At 40.0% G+C, this 18,659-nt stretch overlaps 1 protein-coding gene across 1 annotated transcript in view; it reads right to left on the reverse strand.

The window, feature by feature from the left end:
- The window catches only part of KCTD3 (potassium channel tetramerization domain containing 3), a 32,939-nt gene extending 17,450 nt beyond the window's left edge, over positions 1-15,489 (reverse strand). Inside the window, exons 1-9 of the mRNA XM_069852770.1 lie at positions 15,227-15,489; positions 10,471-10,524; positions 9,033-9,078; positions 7,624-7,697; positions 7,113-7,171; positions 6,867-6,947; positions 6,060-6,200; positions 5,105-5,195; positions 2,531-2,721 (exon numbers count right to left, since the gene is read on the reverse strand). Of these exons, the coding sequence (XP_069708871.1) occupies positions 2,531-2,721; positions 5,105-5,195; positions 6,060-6,200; positions 6,867-6,947; positions 7,113-7,171; positions 7,624-7,697; positions 9,033-9,078; positions 10,471-10,524; positions 15,227-15,300 (811 nt within the window). The 5' untranslated portion in view covers positions 15,301-15,489. The remainder of the gene's footprint in view (positions 1-2,530; positions 2,722-5,104; positions 5,196-6,059; positions 6,201-6,866; positions 6,948-7,112; positions 7,172-7,623; positions 7,698-9,032; positions 9,079-10,470; positions 10,525-15,226) is intronic.
- Between the last annotated feature and the right edge of the window lie 3,170 nt (positions 15,490-18,659).

Consider the following 18,659-nt stretch of genomic DNA (forward strand, 5'->3'; position numbering starts at 1 on the left):
CAGCAGACAGATATCTTCAAAACAAGACTATCCAATGGCTGGAAAACTTCCCAACATTGTTTTGGACAAATCCAAACTAACAGAGGGCCGTTCCCAACCAAGAAGCAGCCCTCTGTTACACCCCAAGAAGAAATCTCAAGAAGCTCAATATATACTTATGTTTTAATCAGAATGCTAAACTGTTTTCCAAGTCACAGTACAATCATTCAATGCAGATAAGATTCCGCAGTACAGGGCACATGAAAAAGGCAATAATAAAAAAATCCACAGAAACAACTAGAATTGATTACTTCAGAGAAGGATGAGGTTCAAGGAAATCAAGGAAGACAGCTTGAATGGTCTGGAGGAATTTGAAGTGTCACTCCTGCTTAGGCTTAACAATCTTGAGACTCATCCACAAGGGAGACAACGCTATACATAATGACAGGCTCTTGTCTTGAGGGTCCCTCTCAGTAAAATACTGCTTACAGCAGCAATCCAGCAGCAGTGTCTTATGTAAGTAATATTGAAAGGAAAGAGAGCGCTCTGGGAAAGCTCTATCACAAAGATGCCAGCCCACACAATTTTCTGAGGATGGTGTCGCCAGGCTCCAACAACTGCTTTGAACACAGTTTCTTTCACAAGATCACAATGTACTGTATCTCTAACACAAAGCAGGACCGCAAGCATTTGCAACTCCAAATAAACAAGACAGCTATAGTCAAGTTATTTCTATTTCAACACAAGCATATCTTCGCTTTTTAAACCAAGACAATACTTAAGCTTTTTAAACCTACTGTCCAAAAGAGGAATAGTACATACTGTTCAATGTTAGTTAGACTAAGGATTCAATCCTGTGGGCACTCTCTCTCTGTTCCACCAGGCCCCAAGTGGCATTTCCTTTATTTCACAAAATCACCTCAGTGCAGTACAGTCTATTTAGCAGAAGCGCTTCCTTCACTTCTGTTGCCATGTTCAGCTGTAGTCTGAATTATCAGAACCTTATGGTGTTGGCATATTTTATAGTTTTTATTTGAAGTCCACTTATGGGGTTTGCCTCTCTTTGCACCTGATTTCCAGAAATCCAAAATGTTCCTTCACATATTTTATTGCAAATACTAAGGTAAGACCAGCAGCTAAGTCAAACCAGAAAATGCCAAACAAATGTAACAGCATAACGCTTAAAGCAATGCCTATTACAAGAGTACAACTGTCATGCTAACCCTTCCCTGCCTTTAAGATTTGGTCAAGAGGAGCATAGAGGAAAAAATAGCTTTTCAAGTACAATGTTTAGTCCCTGTTTAATAGAGATATTTCACATTCAGCTGTTAAACAGACCTTTCAGATTTCTTTTTTAATACAACAGAATCTCCTTTTCTGTTTTGCTGAACACGATTACACACAAAAACTCCATGAGTCACAAGTAAAAGAGCAGTATACAGCTGCATTACCTCATATAAGACCTTTGCCTTTCCCCATCTTCAAATCCAAATTGGTGCTTACACTCATTCAAGCATGAAAAAAAGCAACAGCTGTTAACATAGCTAAAAATTGCCAGAGTATCTTCCAAGTAAGCTCTACCTTTAAAGGCACATAGATCAAAAATCTAATTTGGTCATTTGGACTTTAAATAATGACCACACTAATTCTCAAGCCTTCAACTACAGAGATACATCTAATTACAAATTAACTCAGCACATTAAGTATTGGAGAAAACTTTCCAGATAAGGAGATTGTTATCATACTTTGTTAGCAGATTCACTGCCAGAGGAAACAGACATCACTGGCACAACAGTGGTGACTCAAACACCAGGGCCGGAGGAAGTTCCTAATATTCCCCTGCTGCCTCCCATACTTGCCCTGTATTCAAAAAACAGTGAGTCAGACAAACTATCAGATCAGTACCAAGGAATATTTACTTCTGAAAATGTCTTCTTGCCGTGTCTAAAGGCTCTCTAATCTTGCGTCCTTCAGAGCCGAGGTGTACAAACAGCAATTCCTGTATGCTTAGGGCAGTAGCATGTGCTTTTTCCCTACCTAAAATGAATTGCCATCTCCTAAATTCCATTTATGAACTACATTTACAGAGAAGTGAAACCCTTTCATCATCTCCATGTAAAAATATGGCTTTAATAGGACAAAGGGAAAAAAAAAGAACAGAGCCTCTTAGTATCTGCAGCTTTCCATCTCAGAAACTTATTTCCTTTGTGCTATGGCCTAGATTCAAAAGAAAGCCCATGGAAAAGTTTAACTCTAATTTTCATCATCACACAAAAACTCAGGCTGCACTGAACTGTAAATATTAGTTACTATTGGTTTAGTAAACAGACTACTTTTTTACTATTCAGCATTTTGGTTTTAAGAAAGGATTCCTCTGACATGACAGAGGAGTAACCTAACATGCTCCAATATTTTGCTTACTACAGATTGTTTTGCCACTTTGTGAAACTGACTACCAACCACTGCTGATCACACATACCTCAAAATTAGGTCACAGGCTTCTTTCTGGTTAAACATACACACAAGAAAAAAAAAAAGCAATTATAATTACCAATTTCACTGCCACTACCACCATCTTGAATGCTCCACAAGATTATGCTGCTCTCCGAGGCAACTGCAACCATTTTATCCTTGTCTCCATGAGGTCCTCCAACCACCTTAGCATTGAGAGCCACTCGCTCAATTGTCCAGTCCAGATAGGGACTTGTGAACACCTGCTGCCACCCAGATGATTCTTTAATTCTGGAAAGGCAAAGGAGGGAACAGGGTACAGAGGTCAGAAATTCAGAAACAGACATCTCAGTCTAAGCCTGAACCAATGTAGATGATCCAGCCAAAACCCTGCGCTAGACAAATGCTAGCAAATAAGATTCAGCATAAGACTTTAGAAGAAATTTCTATTATAATTTCCAGAAGCAAGGTGTCCTACATATCACAACAGGCTCCCAATCATGCTCTAGCATAAAGCTGACCTATCTAATCACATTTTCTGTTTACAGTATACTGTAAACAGACTATATCGAACTGACTATAAGCTTTACTTTTAGAGAATCATTTGCCTGGGCAATTTTAAAGACCTACATGATGCCAGAAAAGCACAATTTATCTGATTTAATTTTAGGCAATAATTTAGATCCTCTGCAATTGAACTACAGCACAGTAAATCTAAGCACTTAAATTATATAAATGTTAACACAGAAAAGAGAAACATATCTACAGTATTTTTTGCCATTGTTGCCATTCTTTCACTTCAGCATTGCATTCTGCCTGGAGATAAAGGACCACAAACCACTGTGCTCTACCTGTATAGCCTGCAGAAGAAATTGTAGTGAAGTGACTTAAGAGCAGGACTGTAATATCCATAAGCCTTTAAATGCAACCAAGACATTCTCACAAGCTTTGTAATCACAGTTTGGAGACTTCTGCCATACTTCAGAAGGGAAAAAAAAAAATCTTTCAGATACACTGTGCTTTGCTATAGCGTTTCGCTTAATATAATTAATATTTAAATAATATCTGTTACAAGCAGCATAAAAGAAAGTCATAAACCTAAATATCTGAATAGATTTTATTTCTTACTGCATGGGATTCACTGCCCAGTCCACTACAAATTACCACTTAAAGAAGTGATTCTGACTAAATTCACGTTGCCCTTACATTAAAATAATGCTGACAAGAATCTTAAAATTTACATCACTTCACTGCAGCATAGTAGTAAGAGCAAGCTATATTTAAATTTGTGGGTAGAGAGAAGTAGTTTTAAGTGTATGTTGCCACCTCAAACACTAGCTATTCAAAAAAGTTGGGACAAATTCACTTGTCAAGCAATAAAAAAAGTTACAGGTACTAAGATACAGCAGAGAGGGAGGAAAAAAACTGTTACCAAAGCTGTATAAAAGCAGAATAGAGGAGGGAAAATGGCATGATTGTATTCCTAGAGTTCCTGCAAGTTCCAGGAGAAAAAAACCAAACCAATATTCAAATCAAGACAAGACTGCTACCTCAAATCACCATGAAGAAAAGCAGCATTTTGAATTGGCATATTGATCTGTACCCTCCTTCAGCAATTGTTCAAGTCTTACACACTTCATCAGAAGTATCAACGGTAACAAGTCTCATTGAGTAGACTACCATGCAGGAAGTCACTTAAAGTGAGCTAGTATTCAAGGAAGACAGTCAGAGGATATAATCCTAAGGAGGGGACAATTAGCACAAAGACATTTGCAAATCGCTGCCTCTTTTCCAGTCAGACCATATTAAGCATAACTGAAAACAAGTACATTAAGTAGAACAATAGAAGCCACATTTAGTACAAATTAAAGCAAAACAAATTGCAGTGGTAAATACAAGAGACAAGTTAAATGTGATTTCAGTTACAAAGTTTAAGTGAGTAAATTAGCATTCCATATAATGAAAAAGACACCAAGCTATGGCTTCAGCTTGGCAGTAAAGAAAGAAGCTATTCACATTACAGTCTTGATTCTCCCTTCTGTTTCTGAACCATACTACGACAGCAGTGTTTGGTTTTAGCAACAGCTTTTGTTAAAACATTACTTTTCACTGAAAAGACAACCACCAATTAAATCAAGACTAACAGATGTAAACTAAACAACTGCTGTAATATAAAGGCATTACTTCATCTGATCTTAAAAAATAGCCAGTTTATTTACAAGACATTTAAAAACATTTTTTCAGCCATCCAGGTGAAGTACCAAGTGCTTTACAGTTCTGCTAAGCCAAAAAAACTGAAGTTTAAGACAAGGTACATCACTTATGTGGCAAAAATCCATTATCTATTTCAAGTTTTTTTTGGTAGTCTAACTTCATAGAATATCTTCAAACCCATACAGTACAAAGAACTTTTTAAACTTTTCTTTGAAGTGTGCTTTGCAACAGGCTTTTGAAGTAGTTCAGTTGGAGTCCATCAGTTTTGTGATGGCATCAAGAATTTGCATTTCTATTAAGCAGATTATTTGCATGAGTACAAGTGGCCATTCACATTTACAGGAGCAGACTGAATGCATGTGATAGAGTCATTTCAGAGTAAAGCAAACTTTCTGCTTTGCTCATAACAAATTATTGTATTTTTAGATTCCTGTAACCTGAGAAGCAGTTATAGTCATACCTGTAGCAAACAGCAAAATGGGCATAAGCAGCTACTATCCAATTGTGGTGGCCCGCTACTATTAGGACTTTCCGTGGGTCCACAGGAAAACCTAAAACCAACAACACAGCTGTCAGTGAAGTAATGGGCATTAGAAGATGAACGGAGACATCTAGAACAGAACAGAGCTCTCTGCTAGGATATGGACAGAAACATTGATAATTAAGTTTTTCAGGAAACATTTTCAGCTAGATTCTGGTTAGTAGTATTACTCCTCACAACCCTTACAACTATTACAATTCTTAAATGGAAGGAAGATATTTCTTTCATCAGTCACATCAGTCACTACAATGTAAAGTGTATGTAAGGAGAAAGAGGCAAGTGCATGTCTCAGGATTTAAGTCTGCCAAATTGGTAAAAACTTGATTGTTATTAAGTAAGTACCAATGTAAAAGTTCTTTCCAAATAGTTGGTGCTAACCTGTATTATTGTTCTAGGCTGTTAAAGTGAGATTTCCAACACCTTAGAACACCTACGGCTCCTCCATTTATTATCTAGTTGGAACATGACTGTTTCATCTAAATAAAAACACTTTGGTAGAAGTGTTGCATTGCACTGGAAGTCAGTGGTTACGGTACTCTTCCCCAAGTTAGCTCTCAGCCTTAATATGCTAGAAATCTAATGCCTAAAGACATCACCATGGCTTTAGTACAGTGTAAGGCATTTGTCTAAGAGGCCCGTACTAAGATTGCATGAAGAACTTGGATTTGCCGTTCTCTCAGCCTCATGTCTTGATTGTGTAGCAGGAGCCTTAAATATTGTATAGGGAGTAGTGTTTAAGTAAGTGTTTAAGAGCAATTTAAGTTCAGGCATACACAGAATAATAGACTGAAACTAGATATAGTTCTTCGGTTTTTATTTCCCAGTGACAATAACCTTTGCAATTTGTTCTGGTTTTACAACCAAAACTCCTTACCTAGCCTGACTGTACCTTCCCCAGTACCAGCAAGGGTAGGCTGGACATCACCTCCATGAATCTCATTCTCAGAGCAGTTTTGACTGGTTCTAACATCAGTCGGTGGCACAGCAACATTATTTATTTTACGGCTGGGAATGCCTGTAAAAGAAAAGAGATGTTTTGTCCCACTCCATAAACCTTAACAATATAACAGATATTCATCCACAGGATTAATGCTTGTGCATTTTGATCTACAGTCTAATTCATCTGCTGTAAGAATTAGGTAATATCCTAACATTGAAACAGAAAATGCTTTTGCTCTCTACATTCACATATTAAGGATCTTCAGAAAACTTGTCAACAATTGGCTAGATACCCTCTCCGGCTAACACATGAACTCTGTTCATCTCTACAGGGAAGTAAAAATCTAACTAGTACTTATATGGTTAAGGAAAGCTCATTTGTGCTGATTTGTCATCCAGACATAGGGCACCCAAAGTAGCTGTGTCTTCAGAAAGAAGAAAGCACCCACGCTGATTAACATTCAACTGAAACATACTTGAAGCTCTACTACCAAACACAGCCTGTTTAGTATTAATATGCCACACTCCCCACCCCATACTCCAATTATGCCATTTCATACAGACAAAAAGCTTTGGTTTTGAAACAGAACGATGTTCAATTCAAGCATGCATCTTAATCTTACCATAGGAAAACCTTCTCTGGACAGTCTGACAGCTAAAGTAACTACCTCGGCCAATTGCCCCCACAAACTACAGCGATAAGTGACTGCAAGCACCATGAGACCATGAATACGATAAGTACCTGGAGGAGGCAGGTAGCCATGAAAAAGGACGCTGCCACAAGATGAGCGTTCCAATTCTTCACATAGTAGCAGTCTTCTCACTAAGGAGGAAAAACAGATATGACCATAGCTTGCACTTCTCGGGAAATATTTCAAGTAACCTTCAGTAACAGTAAAATTGAAAATCTTCAGGGTGACAACTGCCCAGGACTTGTGTCGCTACTATAATAATAAATGTAAGATGACATCATACTTAAAAAAATTACCTAAAGGAGTGATCCCATAGAATTCAGCTTCATGCCTGAGAACATTAATACTCACTCCCCTAGAGAAAGAATAAACAACAAAAAAACCACAAGAACAGTGAGTCAATACCTTGAATATAAATACTTTCATATAACTAGGTATTACATCAATGTAAATGTCAAGCTACTTGTTTACAGAATTACCACCAAACACATTCAACGTTATGATGTTTGAGATTTCAAAGTGATCTTAATATTGTCTGTCATTAAAATATGTATACAGAAACAATTAAGAAATGCATTGCCAGAATTGGTTTACAGTACAAGAATTCTAACAAAATATAATGTTGCCATTTCCACCTCCACCACACCATACCTATACCTTAGACGTGACTCCAGGTTTACCAGGGAGTCAAGTCATATACTAGGCACTCAACTATCTGAGTAAACCTCAACAATCCTCATTTGAAAAACTTTCCTGAGCATCTGGTCATATTAATTCACGTGACTCAAAATAATTAGAACTTCTTACCTTAAGTCTAACTCCTTTGTGCGAAGAAAATTTAAAATGGGTGCAAATGCTGCTGGATCTCGATCAATAAATATCTGCAAATAAAAATTGCCATACTTTTAGCATAATTATGGAACTACCAGCAACTAAAATTTTTTTATGCTCAGTATGGGAAAGAGGAGTTGAAGATGAGGCAGACTGCAGATAAACATAACCCTAAGTTTTTGGACCATCTCTATGTTCTCGTTATTCCTCTACCACCCACTAATTCAAAATTCTTAAAAGACATATATAGAAACACTGCTGCAAATAGATGGCACTTAATAAATGTGTACTTTAAGCTCCTGAGTCTCAATACCTTCTATCATGTGTTCAGAATGCAGTAAATGTAATAAGATCAAGATAAGTTTAGACTTGTTTTTAATGAAGTCAATTACCATTACAACTACCTCTATGCTTTTAGCAAGGTGCTTGTGTGCCTTACTATCATGCAACAAAACTGCTCTAACTATAGTTTCCCATTTAAGACTATCATATACACAGACTACAACAGCTATTTTAATATATATATATATATTTGCCAACAAAAGCTACATTTCCACATCAGGATTACCCAACTACACGTGAGACATCATCTAATGAAAATTCCTCCTCCCTTTGCAATACAGCAATCAGCAGTTCTGTTTAAAACAAGCACAGTTTCTGTCTCTGCACTGTCTGAACAATGCAAATAGATCAAAAAAAATATGCACATCATTCCAATCTCATTTATCTTGGAACGAATATGAGAACAAAAAAATCCAGAGATTTTCATGGAAGTTTAAAGACCATACTGGTACTGTGACATTCAAGTACTTACATCTGTGAAACCTTTATTCTATCTTAAAACCTTTAAAGCTGCACTAGGCATAATTAAATTAAATACTCCCATTCTCTCGCACAATAGCATGAACAGCAACAAGGCTTTGAGATTATAAGTGGATAGTGTATTGTGTATTGAATCTAACAAAAAAAAAAGAAAATACAAGATGACATTTTAAAATTATTTAAAAGTCCCATATTTTCCTCCTCTTGAAACAAGTGACAAAACATGAACAAAACATCAAGTCCAATTGAACAGTACTCCTCATTGACTCTGAAGCAGAGATAGAACTGTCAGCATTTTATAAGCAGGCTCCTACAATACTACTATTAGGGGTTATGTAATTCAATAGTGACAAAGAAGATACTGGCAAAAGCCAAAACAAGTTTTTAAAAGCCCAGGAATGTGAATGTTTTAATGCATTTGGCCACTTGTTTTCCATGCTTTTAAGTACAGCTGACTCAGGCTGTGTAACTCCCACTAGCACCCACAGTGAATAAGCCTGAGGAGAGAACTTAACCAAGGTATAACATTAAATTAACTATTTATCTGTAGTTTTATTACTTACAGCACCGGTTTCATCCTTTAGTGTTGAAATTCTTCCACTCAGCAAACTGTAACACAAGAAATCTTTGTTAGATGTCCCCCAGAAATGTATTAGCACCAACACAAGACAGCAACACTCTCAGTCAGTTTGCTGTATTTGCATAGACTGCATTTTGGTAAAACTGTGTAGCTGAGCAAAGGAAACTGCCTAGGTGAAGCAGAATGCCTGTGAGAGTGAAGTACCTCTCCTAAACAAAGAAACAGTAAGTGCACAACTAAGGAAAGGCAAAGATCTGCATCATAAGGACCTTCAGATTCCTAAAGAAAACAGACACAAGGCCTAGCCTGAAAGTATGGAAAAGTTTTGCCAGGCACCCAGAGGGCTGCATATTTTGTTGCAATCCAGTAAAAATCAGTAAAAGCTGTTGAAGTAAAAAGGATGAGTAAACAATCCATTCTGTAAGGACTTATTGAGCAAGATGGGGTGAATGAATTTTCACACTATTTTACTTGAAAGTTTTTCTCTCATCAGATCAGAGTAGTTTTGCTCCAGAGCTGTAGATAACACAACACCAAAACCTTGTTTTACAGATATGAAGCAAACTAACTAATGTCAACAGTTTTATTTAAAGATTCCATCTGAGTAGGGATGACAATTACCTCTGAGATATTCCAGTACTGGATGACTTCCAGAACAAACTCCTTAGATTAGTGTTGAGAGATTGGGAAATAGCAAGGGACTTCCTGCTTGTGCCTTTCCTTCCATGCCTCAAAGAAGGTGACATTTCCCTGGCACTCCATTTATCTGAACATTTTGGTAAAACAGAAGCAGGTAATTCTGCCTGTCTATTTCAGCTGCCAGGCTTTTATTGGGAAAGAAGTCTAGAGCACAATAATTAAATGTAAGGAAGCAAAACGGCCAGCCTTTAGGTTTTCTTTTATGTGTTCATGGTTAACTGTGGTGAACACTACAGCGCAAAATTACTCAGGTACAAACAGTAAGCAGCACAAACTACAGAAGCAGTACATGTTAGCAGAAAGATGTTCCAACAGCTCCTGCATCACAAGATAAAACCCTCAAAACTTTGATTAAACTAAAGGTACAGCAATAATTAAAACAAAAAATCCTAAAACATTAAAGGCAGTACAATCCTGTATGGTCAATAAGATCACAAGTGGCAATATAGTAATAAAGTCAGTGGTATCTCCCTTTCTGGCAGACTTAAAGCCTTATTTCCACAACACTATCTAGAAAGTGACAACTCTTCAGCGCATATGCTGCTGCCATAGCATTATTCAAGATAACAGCTTATTTGAAATTAATCTATCCCATTGCTGAAAAAGTATTGAAGAATAAAGACGCTATTTATTGCATAAATTAAGAACTGAGAACATACATCATTATTTTTTTAATAACTGTTAGTTTGTCTTTGTTTAATGTTATGACATATTACAAGTACCTGGAAAAAAAGGAGTCTGGAATCCACATTAGTGTTTGTCTTGAAGTGCTGAACCTAGGAAACCAAAGTTACAAGTTTAGAGTTGGCTGTAAGATTAGAAGAAAATCTGCTTTATCTAAATTCTTTGTCCTACAAAGCTGATATCAAATGGGTTTGCAAAGTTTGAGATCATTTAAATGTCTGCACAAAGTCAAAGAGGTTGCACGTTCTTCCTGTAGATCGTCCTTAAGCATGAAGCAGTAATGTCTAGAGACCTCAAAAGTGTCATTCTTTATGTTTGTAACACACTGTCCCAAATTTCCTACATTTTCTGGTTCTCCTACTTTGTCAACACTAGTGCTTGCAAAAAAACATCCCACATACACACAAACAAAGTATCCACTTAAAGATAAGTTTATCAGCAGTGCTACATTTATTATTAATTGCATATTACTCAGGACTCAAAGGGTGCAACATCGTGCACTGCAAAAACTAAAATGAGCTTCAAGTTAATATTTCACAATACCTCTAATTATTTGCCATTTTGCTATTCAGGCCATCTTAGGAGGGGGCAATAACAACAACAGTTAAAAGAAAGTATTTCCTCCAAATCACATTATGAAATAATACATATAGTAGTATAATGTCAGACAGTATTTTATATAATAAATAACTATCCCCTCTTGTACACTACTTCTGGCTTTGGTTTAACAAGAAAGGAAGACAACTGGACCAGCAGCTTTGACAACAGCTCATGACCCGCATCAGCTCTCTGACCGCCCACATCCTTGTACAAGTACCATGACTAAGAGACCTCATTAACGGGAATCAAAAAAGGAAATGCATTAAATTCCATGACAACTTTCCAGACAGTATAGGAATATAATACAAAATAGTTTTTAATAAGAACACTTGATTATAGTTTATCTAGTTTTCATTGCTTGTATTTTCCAGCTTTGGAGAAAATAAGATGTAAACATAAAGCATTACTTCATACCCCCTGAGGGACAGAAACACAAAGGCTGTATGGAACTACCATCCTGCATAAAATGTGGATTGTGTCACTGCTCACTGCAAGCATAACAATGGCAAATCTGTTCTCAACAAATGTTCTAAGCACAAACATGTGGAGTCTTTTCTAAAAACAAATAAATAAATAAATAGAATCAAAGTGGTTTCCTACTTAAACGGAAAGTGACTTTTAAGTACAGTAGCAGGTGTACACAGCTTTTAACATCAGTAATGCAGACCACTATCCTTCTCTACTTTAAAAGTAAGGGATGATTCATTTAACTACATTATAGGATGTGCATACTAGAAAACAATGAGTTACATGAATTTTATCCAAGAATAATCCAGACTCTGCTTGTAACTATGGGGAAAAGATGCAGGTTCACCATTTCAAATGTCATCACAAGCCAAAGATTTTATTGTCCAATACTTTAAGTACTTCACAATATTCAGTTATTTTTGTGTTTTTAGGGAAAAAAAGACCCCACAACATTTTTTATGGTTTCCCAGGAAGGCGTGTATAGTCAGAAAGATACTGGAAAAGTACTAGAACCACAGCTAACTGGCATTTTTCTACAACAAAATGATAAATGCTAAATTAATTCTGAAGCCATAAGAAGTCTGATGAGAGCATGAAGATGTTCAGGATCTTAGAACAGATGTTTGTTGTTTGAGGACCCAGTGTTACTATCTTCTCTATACATCACAGCACCTTTTCTGACCTGGAGGTATGTTTGCATTTAGGCACAGGAGTGATACTCAGCTTTTCAGAGGTGCCAAGATTGAAGGTTTGCTGATGTTTTGACCAGCTGGGTTCCACTCTAGCATTTCCTAAATCAGTTAAAGAGCTTAGTAGCGAAACATTTGGGACTAGAAAATGTTCCAGAAGAAGCTACACAATAAGGAGGACAGGAAAAAGAACCATTGACTGATTCCACATCCATCTTCTTGATATTTTATCAGTGGGTTTAGATAGCCCAAGGATTTTCTGTCTGCGATTTAAAACTATGGAACTAGTTTAGTAGGTAATACCTCATACTAACATATACTTCAGAACTTCTAATACACATACATTAATCTGTGTAAAAAATGAGACAGAGTCCTCCTTTACAGGATGCAGAAAGCAGCTCAGCTAGCAACGTTTACATGTGTAAGTGCATCTGCAGCTCCATGCAGTGGTCAGATAAACATTGTTTGAGGAAAATTGGTCAAGCTCAGTGCAATATCCTCAAACATGCTTAAGCAGGAGGCAGCCTACAGTTATTTTAAAGAAAACATAGGCAAATGGAAAAAAACCACACCAAGTTTCAATTCAAGGCAACCATTTTCATAGTCTATTGCATTTGTAGACTTATAGCCAGAGGGAGATAAAGGGTCAAGAGAATTCACTACATTTGTTACAGTAATTTCTATAAATATCAACTTGCAAGAGGCTTGTACCCCAAGCAAAGGAATCTACTAAAGCTCTGCCCAGGAACCAGTGGAGCAGCCAAGCACAGCAGAGAGGCTTTGGCAGTCCCAGGGAGCAGCAGGAATCTCGTGTCAGAACACGGAAAGCTGAGATCTCTGTTCTAGACACTGCAGAGTTTAACTGCTGTCAGAAACAAAAAGCACTATTTTCCTCTTCTCATACAACTCTACAAACAAAACTAAAAGTTTCAGGTTTCTAGTAAGGGTAACACAAACTAATGAAGAGGAGGAAACATGTACAGTACCCCACACTCCCCCATTCACTATTCAGATCATCCACTCCATGTCAGCTTTGAGCAGCCTGCCTTTGCAAGCTGAAAAACCTGTATTGGGTACATTTTTCAAAGAATAAGCACACTACTAGAGAAGCTGAGCTTGCAAAAACCCAAAACCTCTTACACAGAGGTGATATTGAATGTTATCTCCTTATTAAAAGGGAAATATCTATGCACACGTTTCCTACTTCTTACATCTAAATAATATCTGTTGAATCTAGACCTTCAACTAGAAATTACATACATACAATTGTTAGTCTGCTTTATTCTTCATGCTTCTCTGTGTAAGCAAGGCCTCTGGGTATGTGTATTTCTTCCTTGATTCATGCCCTGTACATAATTTTCTGTTCTCTGCAGAGGCATTTAATAAGCAAGATCTATGCAAAATTATAAGACTGAAGCATCCTTGTGATTCCATTTGTAATAAAAGCCTAAAAGATGAACAGGCCTGTAATTTCAGAGAGTTCACTGAAGAACCTTACTCAGTGCAACATGAAATCTGGTCCATGCAGACATCAGAGTTATCCTGAAAGCATCATTACAGGTGAGTTGTGCCTACGCAAGTTACAAGCAGCTTCCCTGGGCAGAACAGGTTCTTAGTGTCTTATTATAACAAAGGAATTCTGCACTGATTTTTATTGTGCCCTCCCTTAAGAAAGGTTGTAACATACAATACAGTTACAGAAATGAGTTCATTTTCTGAATAAGACATGAAAATTCTTAAGACAATTCTTAAGTTGTAGCGGTAGCAGTTTCTACTACTTGTAGCTGGCTTCACATTGTGCACAAACTCAGGAAGACATGTTACTTTTTTCCACCACGTACAGTATTCTGAATTACTTCATATCTGAGCATTTTGACAGATCACAGATTTGGACCAGTCCTTTACCATGATTCTCTACCTCAGTCTACCAAAGCGTCCATATATGCCATGTTCCACACTTCCAGTGCGCATTCAAATACAATTTTTTCTTCCAGTTGATAGCAGCAGTATCATATCTACCTTTCTATTACCTTAGACTCCGAGATTGCTAAGTAGACTGATTCCCAGAAGCCTATGGACCTGATGGAACAGGTCGACAGGAGGGCAGCAAAGATGATCACAGGGCTGGAGCACCTTCCATACAAGGACAGGCTCAAAGAATTGGGCTTGTTCAGCCTAGAGAAGATAAGGCTCCTAGGAGATCTTGTAGCAGCCTTCCAGTATTTAAGGGGGCCTACAGGTAAGCTGGGGAGAGACTTTTTAGACGGGCATGGAGTGATACGATGACGGGGAATGGCTTTAAGTTGGAAAGGGGAAGACTTAGATCATAGAATCATAGAATAGTTTGGGTTGGAAGATCGTCCAGTTCAAATCCCCCTGGCACGGGCAGGGAAACGTCCTACTAGATCAGGCTGCCCAAGGTCCCACCCAACCCGGCCTTGAACACCTCCAGGGATGGGTCATCCACAGCTCCCCTGGGCAACCTGCGCCAGTGCCTCACTACTCTCATAGTGAAAAAAATCTTCCTTATGTCTAGTCCAAATCTGCCCTTCTCCAGTTTATGCCCACTGGCCCTCATCCTATCACTACAAGCCTCTGTGAACAGACAAGCCTTTGTTTAACAGATATTGGGAAGAAACTCTTTAAGATGAGGGTGGTGAGGCACTGGCACAGGTGGCCCGGGGAGGTTGTGAATACTCCATCCCAGACTGGACGGGGCCTTGAGCAGCCTGGTCTGGCGGGACGTGTCCCCGCCCGTGGCAGTGGGTCGGAACGGGACGGCCTTTGCGACCCCTTCCAACTCAGACCGTTCTGTGAGGGCAAAGCCAAGCCCTCTGTCCTCTTGTCCCGAGAAAGCTGCCCGCCCAGAGAGCCTAGCAGACCCCGGTCCCGCGCACCCCTGGCTCCGCTCCCCTGCGCGGTGCGGGGCGAAGCCGGGACACAGAGCCGGCACTACCTCCCCACGGGCAGCCGCGCCCCGGACCACCGCCCCCCCCCCACCCCGCTTCGGCAGGGGCTGCCCGGCGCCTCGGCTCACCGGGTGCCGCCCACGTTGAGCTGGATGATCTCCCCGCTCCCGGCGCCAGCCAAGCCTCCGCCGTTCCCCGCCATCTTGGCCGCGGGGCCGGAGGGGGCGGGGGCTCGGCCGCCGGGCAGGGCAGGGCAGGCTCCGCGCCGCTCAGGCCCGGCCAGGCCGCGCCGGCTCCCCGCTGCGGGCGGAAAACGCCATGGCAACGCGGCAGCGCCCGCAGCCGGAAGGAGAGGAGCGAGGGGGAAGGCGGCCGGCGCGGGACAAAACACCTCACGCCGTTGGCGGCACGTGGCGCGGGGCGGGAGCGCTTTGACCCCGCGATGGGCGCGGGGCGAGAGACGGGGGATGCTTCGACGCCTAGAGCCGAGGAAGAGGAATTCCTGTCTCCTGTGTTTTTAAAGGAGGGGGAGAGCCGCCCGTGCTGCCATCAGTGTTGGCCTTTGGGCTGTGAGCACGCATTGCCGGCTTATATCAAGCTTCTCATCCATCAGCACCCCCAAGTCCTTCTCCGCAGGGTTGCTCTCCATCACATCATCCCCCATCCTGTACTGAAACCGCAGGTTGCCCTGGCCCAGATGTAGAACCTCGCAAGTGGCCTTGTTGAACCTCATGAGGCTCACACACACCCACTTCTCCAGCTTGTCCAGGGCCCTCTGGATGACATCCCGTCCTTCTAGTGTGATCTGCACCACTCGGCTCGGTGCCATCTGCAAACGTGTTGAGGGTGCACTCAATCTCATGGTGATTCTCCCCCTCTGCTCTTGTGAGACCCCACCTGGAGTACTGTGTCCAGTTCTGGGATCCTTAACATAAGAAGGATATGGAACTGTTGAAATTAGTCCAGAGGAGGGCAGTGAAGCCTATCAGAGGGCTGGCACACCACTGCTACGCGGACAGGCTGACAGAGTTTGGATTGTTCGTTCTGGAGAAGAGTCCAGAGAGACCTTACGGCAGACTTCCAGTACCTGAAAGGGGCTACAAGAAAGCTGGTGAGGGACTTTTTACAAAGGCATGTAGTGATAGGACTGGGGGGAATGGCTTTAAATTGGAAGGGGGAAGATTTAGATTTAGACCTTAGGAAGAATTTCTTCATGACGAGGGTGGTGAAGCACTGGCATAGGTTGCCCAGGGAAGCTCTGGGTGTCCCATCCCTGGAGGTGTTCAAGGCCAGGTTGGATGAGGCCTTGGGCAGCCTGGTCTAGTGGGAGGTGTCCCTGCCCATGGCAGGGGGGTTGGAACTGGATGGGCTTTGAGGTCCCTTCCAACCTAAACTATTCTATGATTGTATCAAGGCCCCTCCAGTCTTGTGTCCTCCCATGCCCTCAGGGATTCTGGTACTGGACATTGATGTCTTTGGCACTGCCATTTGGGAGAGACGCAAACAGAACACTCCTTGAAAATTCAATGGGAAAGCAGCAGTGACATGTTGGACTCTAAAGCCTCGGTTGCAGCCCACCTTCAGTAATCAAATTCTGCAATGGTGAAAGGGAAAAAATAGTAGACGTGGCAACTCCAAGCCTGCAGTGCAATTTGCAGAAGAAATCTATCACAACAAGTGAAGGCAAATTGAGGAGGGAATAAATGACAGTGTGGTTAGCAGATGAAGTAATAAAATTGTGGTTTAAAGTTGTGAGGGTAGGCTTTGTGATCAATTCCTATACTTGAGAGGAATAAGCAAATATGAACCTGATTTTAAGTTACTCTAAGTGAAATTTGCCTAGAGATTGAAAACCCACTGCAAGGATCTGTACCCTATTTAATCATGATTTTCTGCAAGTACATGTGAATAGAGAGGGAGCATTCTCAAATATTATATTTTGAAAGTAATGTAGCAGTGACATCATTTAGTGTAGGGATAAACTGATTGAAGTTACCTGGCTGCTTCCTCACTTGCATAGCTTGGAAATTCAAGTTTTATTGCTGTAGTCATACCATAAAGCTTGATTGACCTAAGCTATGCACATATCTTTGCCAGGCAGTGAAGTATTTTGGAGAAATTATTTTGCTACCACAGAGAAACACATAGCCATGTTAGGCTTTTGGGGCTCACTGGCTTACCAGCCCGGTGTATTAACTTTATTAAGCTTGGCTAGGGAGCCTATGAATACTTTTGTAATGTGTTCTGAGTATTACTACAGACACATGTGTTTTGCTCTACAGCCTAAGGGAGAGGGAAGATTAAAATGCAGCCAAATGTGTCACCAAGCCCTAGATCTTCTTGCTTTTTGAATGCTTTGTAGTTTGGCTGTAGTTTGAGTTTCTTCTTTGGCTCTTAATGCTTTTAGATTCCTGCTAAGTTGTCTTCTGCTTCCCCAGGGTATATAATAGAAAATAAAATATGTTTAGGTGTGCTATCAGACAGAGAAGGAAATTGAACTTCCTCTCATATGTCCCAAGAGAGTCCTTTAACTATTGAAGTTTTGGATAAGAGAGTGGGACAGGATATTTCTTTTCCTGTATTTGGAAGGAAGACTGACACTCTCTACTTTAACGTGTCAGCTTTTGAAAGAAAAACTCACGTCAGACAGGGTTTGAGGCTGTGGATCATGCTTGGAAACCATTCCTTTCATCCTACCACAGTGGAGAGACTGCAGAAGCCTTGCACCTATCCTCAGTGTTCCCTACATCCCATTTTGAGTGGCTCTTCATTCAGTCAGGCAGCTGACTGAATGATCACTTTTCTGCGTATCTGATTCAAGCATGTTTTATAAGGAATCTGAAAGCTTAAATAGTTAAGGAGAATAAATTGCACAGCAACTGTCCACGTGTCTTAAAGAAATGGCACTGTAAGCATTGGACATAGAAATGCTTCTGTGGCATGACTTGCTTAGATCGCTTCTGGAAAATACGTCTTAGGATCCTAACTCATGTTTGCCTCATCATGCCTAAACACCACTAAATTTAAGATTTGCCTTTTCTAAAATAAAACATGGCATTGGCGTTTGTCTGGTGATTCATGAAATTCAATCCAGGAATGCAAAAAAAATTAGCTGTGTGTTGAGGCATTCTCTGACAGCTGCAATCCCAGAACACTTCCACTAGGTGCCTCTATTGTTTTTAAAGTAAGCTTCCAAAATGTAGTTCTTGTTTAGTCTAACCATTTAAGGCAAATTCTCAAGACCATTTCGCTTGATGTTGCAATTAAAGTACGTGTTTGCAATTACTTTAAAAAAAAAAATCACAAGCTTATTTCAAAACACACATCACATCAGCATTATACAATATTGGTAAATAAAGCGACTTTATGTTGCTGATTTCTATTCTAATTTTGTTTATTAATAAAAAAAGTCAAAAATGTGGCACTGTGCAAAAAGTAGACATCAGAATTAAATATACATGCTTCTGAGTGATGATCACACAGTTTAGGAAATAAGGAGGCCTGTGTAACAGATTATTGTCTATGTGGTGATGCACACTGTAATTTAATCTCTTTAATTGT

Source organism: Phaenicophaeus curvirostris, chromosome 2, assembly GCF_032191515.1.
Source record: "Phaenicophaeus curvirostris isolate KB17595 chromosome 2, BPBGC_Pcur_1.0, whole genome shotgun sequence".
Lineage (NCBI taxonomy): Eukaryota > Metazoa > Chordata > Aves > Cuculiformes > Cuculidae > Phaenicophaeus > Phaenicophaeus curvirostris.